The 6,000-nt window shown below is 29.6% G+C and overlaps 1 protein-coding gene across 3 annotated transcripts in view; it reads left to right on the top strand.

The window, feature by feature from the left end:
- Positions 1 to 707: 707 nt before the first annotated feature.
- The window catches only part of LOC108721665 (sialin), a 12,806-nt gene continuing 7,513 nt past the window's right edge, over positions 708 to 6,000 (top strand). The window contains exons 1-2 of one of the 3 annotated variants that reach the window (XM_018446318.1): positions 708 to 866; positions 4,984 to 5,369. In XM_018446318.1, the coding sequence (XP_018301820.1) occupies positions 5,345 to 5,369 (25 nt within the window). In that variant the 5' untranslated portion in view covers positions 708 to 866; positions 4,984 to 5,344. The other 2 variants (XM_018446320.1, XM_018446319.1) reach the window with 2 other exon arrangements.

Here is a 6,000-nt window from a genome sequence, read left to right as displayed (position 1 = left end):
TTTGAGCGACCAATCAAAACAAAGAATTTTACGAATTGACTAATCAAAGAATGCTTCGAAGCGTTTGTAGCGTCAAGTGGATCGCAGCCTAAATACACTGACCAATGGTGTATCAAAACAATTTGGCACCCGGTATGAGAACGGAATCTGTACGATGTGTATAATATATATATATATATAATTGTACAAAATTTATATTTACAATCATTTTCTTAAATTGACGCTTCATTTTATTTAGTACAGTAATTGTGACAAAAATATTTCTAAAATATTATTTATTTATATCTTAACTACTATACATATATATATTATCTACTATACATATATAGATATACACACACATATATATATTTTTTGTATTATTAAAATGTATATCATAAATATTACCATTTTAGTAGACAAGACAAAAACTCGGTTCCTTTTTATTTATATTAAACATTCTATACAATGGTTATTATCTATAAATTATGCATGATAACACAATTTATAATTATAATTTATAATCATATTACAACTTTTTTTATGATACAATAAAATATCAGTATATTAAGACGAACAAATTCAATATCTGATGTCATTCTCTACTGTGCGCTATTCGTGCTGTAACGATGGCGAAAGGGAGTAACTGGCAACTGCGAAGTGCGACGTGCGCGGTGCGATGGCGAGTGCATGGCAGTACCTATAACTCCCAACTCCCGTCGCTTCAGTCTTGTTCTGAGCTCCGACCGTTTTGGTTGTTACCCGTCGTGTCCATGGTGAAGAACGAAATTGAGACCATCCAGTAACGAAAGAAACGCGCGTCCGTGAAAATCTCACCGTCAACGTCAACGATGATATATTCGTTCACGGTTAAATTAGATTCCCAGGTACGCATCTCGTATCGAAATACACGTGGCAGTGTTTTCTGCTTCAACTGCGCGTCCTGCCGGACAGCCTTTATCGATCCTTATAAAGCCGTTTTCGCGCGCAATTTTTCCCACGGGCGACAAGTATGGGATAAAAGAGAAAATCGGTTATAAGTCGTGAGTTAACAAGATCGAAGTTGATCCTATTCGAGTTTGTCTTCGAGTCGCCGCTGACTCGTAAATGAAAGCCTTTTACTGCTTATTGCCGCGGCGTCAGTAGTTCATTGTATTCAATCGTCATTGCCCTTGGCGACGAAAGAATTATTTGGTCATTTCTAAGCGGTGCTTTAGAGCGATATTAGGTTCTGTCGTTTCAAAAAAATTTTCATTGCTATTAATCAAAAGCATTTAGCTTTTTTAATAAAAATATTTAGTATAATATAATATTATATACGATTTATATAGCATAATTGTAATAAATATTTAATATAATTTAATTATAATTCACAACAAAAAAATACAAGAATTAATATATATCGAATAAGAAAGATTCATTGAATAATTACAGCAATAAAATCGCGACGAAATTAATGACGTCTGTGAAAGAAATAATAAGTTTGTAGTTAAAAAAAAGACATAATTTTCTTCAATGTGACTTTAACAATAAATCAAACTGTCATTTGACGACGTAATGTTTACCGCTAACATTGACATGTTCGGTCGTGCAGTGTAAATCGACTTATAAGTGACAATGTGGATACCATGTTCTATACCGAAACAAAATTAGAAAGAGAACTCTGCCAAATTCAGTAAACGCATGTTATAGAAGAGGTGTGACTTATCAATCTGTTGTCGGACTATTCATAAATACTATAACGAAAATGCGCCTCGTGTAAATTTATCTTACATGTAATTATACCTGTTGCCGTTCATCTGTGTGACGTAATAAAGGACATCTGTACGATATCATTTATCAGATATAATTTTAGTCAGAATTGCAAATGTGACGTTTTTTTCGATACCAATGAGACTTTTCAAAAAAGTAGAAGACTAAAGAATACAGGATATTTCGGGGAAAAACAATAACGCGAATAACGGAAAAATTGTTAATGTAATAAAATTTTGCGTTATACATATACTATATTATATAAGTTATAAATATAAAATTTTTACGCGAATACTGATAAATTATTTTAAAAGAAAAAACAATAAATCTGCTTTTTTTTTAAGAACATGTGTCACGAAAAAAATACCAAAATTTATATTTATTTATAAATTAAAATTGTAATCTTATCATTGAATTTTGACGCGAAATTTATCATCCGATTTTTATATTTTTTCTATAATTTTTTTTATAATTATCACATAATTAAAACGTACGATTATAATGATGTAACATTTCTTGCAATTGTGCGCTTATTGTGTAAATTAGATAAGATCACGAATAATTGCTTTTCATAGAAGTGGGAACTTGAACGATTCTTGAAATATCTAACATAACTCTTTGACGAAAGGTCGAAAATTGTTGCGAATGTCACGGTAGAATTATCTGTCATAGTTCGATCAATAGTTTTTCTTACCTGATTGAAATAATTCATTTTAGCAAAAATGTCTGACAATATAGACAGTTGTGTGACGAATGTCATGGAATCAGCGAGTTGTGATTAATTTTATCAACCGTCCATAGATACGTAATTGAAGTGATTCACACATTTGCAAGTGGAATAATGTTTGCAAATGTAAAATTTGTACCCGGAAGTGCCCTGTTAAGATAATTTGAAGTAAAGTGCTTTCTCTCATTGATAATAGAAATATCAGATACGGTCAGAGAGCGGTTAGTGGGAAATGTTCGATATATAATAGAAAAATTTGCAAATATTATCTCTATAGTCTTCAAGGAACTTGGAAGAATGAATTTGAATTTATTTAATTAAAAATTACGTGCTTTCTTTTTCGAATTTATTAGATTTAAATTCAAGTAATTTATATTTTTTTAAATGCTAATTTTATTTGAGAAGTGTGCCACATAAAGAATTAGTTATAAAAGAAAAGAGAATATTGAAATTAATAAATGATAATGAACAATTATAACAGTTAAAATAGCTTTTCTTTATTTATAATGTACGAATTAAAATTTACAAATTATTGTTTCGGAAATATAGTATATTAGTAGTTATATATAGGTATTAATAATTACCTGATTTAGTGACTAGCTACTCTATATGTGGCATTTCTTGTTTATATGATTGTAATTAAAGACAAGGATTCATATTCCTGTATGACATTACACAGCGCTTAGTAGATAATTCGCTTGGTTTTATGTTTTTCTTATCTTGTATTTGATATATGATTGTTAAACAAAAGATTAAAAATGAGATAAAGAGAGTTAGCGTTAAAAGTGTAGTGTCAATGAAAAGAAAACCCTACATAAATGTTTTGAGGATTACATTCGTGGCGCAAGTCTATCGAAGATTGACAAAATTTGGCAAACTTATCGCATTTTTCGTATCACTTATGTACGTCAATATTGCCTAATGTGACCCATAATTACGTGATTTGTGTGATTTAAACTTCAGTTTTTAAAAATATTTTCGTAATGCCTTACGATTTATTTTGTTTATACGAACACTTTATAATATAATTTTGCTTTATAAATCAATGAGTAAGTTTAGAAAAATTTAACAATCATGTTCTTATTGAGTTTTGTATTTGAGATAATTTTCGGTGTTTGTCCATACATTATTTTCTTTATAATAATCAACAAAGCAATAGTTTCAAACACATTCGCTAATTCCAATTAACCTTTTAAAAATCTCTCAACTTATAGTTAATTAAATAAATTCATTAGCAACTCGTAGTTTCTCAAAATCTACAATCGATTCTCAAGTATCCCGTAAATGTATCACATATAGCATGTTCGGTTGCGTAAGTTCGGATAATTCTAGTATCGTGTCGGATTAAATATAGGATATTACAAATAAATGCTAATATGAAGACTTTAAATTCTATTAAAAATTTACGAAATTACTGAAAGATTGAAATGTTGATTAATCTTATTACTGTAAAAGAATACAAGGAAACAATAAAGATATAAATTGCAAAAAAGAAAGTAAAAACTTTATTTTAAGTTTAAAATTAGAATGTGTTCTTATAATTAATTAGAATAGAAACTAAAAATAAAATTAGATAGAAATATTGTATTTAAATTATTTAAATCTTTAAATTATTTAATTCTTGCTCTTTATATCTCTCACATGAAGCTAACTTTATCAATTTACAATTTTATTAACTTTGCGACTTTGATTCTTGTGTGAATCGATCAATTTGTCTTGATTCTTAATAGAAGTATTGAAGATATCTTGCGTATCTGGATTCTATAGATTTGTTTTTCTTCTGTGCTAAAAAATCCATTGATAAGAAAACAATTAATAAACAATTTAAATATAATATAAGAAACAAAACGGACTATATTAGAGCTAAGCTAGATATCATTAGCCAATTATTATTCACATTATATATAAATTATACATACATATGAAATTTAAATGTTTCAACCTTGAATAAGATCGTCTTCAGTGAAAAATACATATTATATTTAAAATTGTAAACTAATATCTCTACGCGTCGCATTCTAATCCTATTAATTTTTCATAAAAAACAATTTTGATGTATCCAAAATTATGATTAGAGTTTTTTCATTCTTCCGATAAATCTCAGAATTATTATTACGTTATACTTAACTGTTTTATTGTACAGTGCAATTAATAAAATTTTTATTCAAATTCATTTTTCATAAAATTTTATAAAACAAACAGTATCATCTAAAACAACAGAAAAATCAGGAATGAAAAGACTAGTTTTCGAAAATATTTTTTTTCAAACCTAATTCTCGTCAAAAAGAATATAATTTTTATCTTTCCTTGAGAAATTGACAATTAAACTCGTTAGATCGTTTAAGTGTTTTGAGTTCGCGCCTGTTCCAGTTTAAAGTTCACTTTGTCACTCTTCCTCGGTCCAGCACGTGGTTATGCGACACAATATTGCACAACTCCGGACTTCGGTATCGTAATTTAAATATAGAAATTGCGGGTTGGTGTACGTGATGCGAGCGTAACGGCGGATGCCGCGTGTTTTTCAGGCATCCTCGTGACCGAAGTATCCCGGAGGACCGAGTGTCGAGTATCGTGTCGAGTGTGTTGACGTCAAACGCGTAGGTATAGCAAAAGTGGAGAAGCATCATCACGTCCACCGACTTCAAAACCCGCGGGATGACATGACGCAACGCTGCCGGCAGTGAATCGATTGAACACCGAAAAGCGGGAAGCGAGTTCTAAACTCAGTCGCGAAGTCGACTGCCGATCGATGAGAATTCGCGCTTGGCAGCTCTAAAGAATCGAACGTGAGACCTTTCTTTCTGCTCGTTAGCATCGTGTGCGCAGTATCTCGTGTTCTCACACTGATAACACATTTGCGACATACATTCGCAGCAAACAGCGAAAATGGCTCTCTTCCGGAAGTTTAATGGTAAGTACTGACTGATGATTATTAATTGCGTAATGAGCTGTGATTTGATCTAATGTCTTACATTTTTCAATAACAAACGATAGGCATTGCTTCTTATTTATTGTCTTACATTTTTATTGCTTTACTATGATATTTCTAGTATTTCTGGTATTTATCGATTTTTATTTTTATTTTTTTATATCATTTATATAAATTAGGTTAGATATGTACTAATTTATTATTTTCAATTAAATATAAAGTTTCTTGGAAATTAAGACCCTATTATTCCAATATTTATAACTGATATATTGGTTTCGTAAATACCATATGTTATACTATAAATGCAAATGTAATGTATCTTTTATTAATAAAGTTGTAATACTATTTTTATATAGAGATTATGTCAGTCTATATCAAGGAATATGTATTTAGTATCTGTAATATTATTTAAATTATACCAATTTCAAGTTTTCCATATTAAATGTTGCGATAGGTCAGTATTCAAATAACTTCGCCAATATATGTATATTGGCTAGTATTTCTTATACGTCAGCAAACAAATTCCGAAGTTGCACATATATGCTTTTATATAGTTAAATATAGAATAATGATTCAAATAATTGACTTGGTTATGGAAAATTACAATTGCACA

The sequence above is a fragment of the Mycetomoellerius zeteki genome, unplaced genomic scaffold, assembly GCF_001594055.1.
Source record: "Mycetomoellerius zeteki isolate Tzet28-1 unplaced genomic scaffold, Tzet1.0 scaffold179, whole genome shotgun sequence".
Classification (NCBI taxonomy): Eukaryota; Metazoa; Arthropoda; class Insecta; order Hymenoptera; family Formicidae; genus Mycetomoellerius; species Mycetomoellerius zeteki.
Note: the sequence above shows the minus strand (reverse complement) of the source record. Positions and strands in the feature narration are given on the sequence as shown.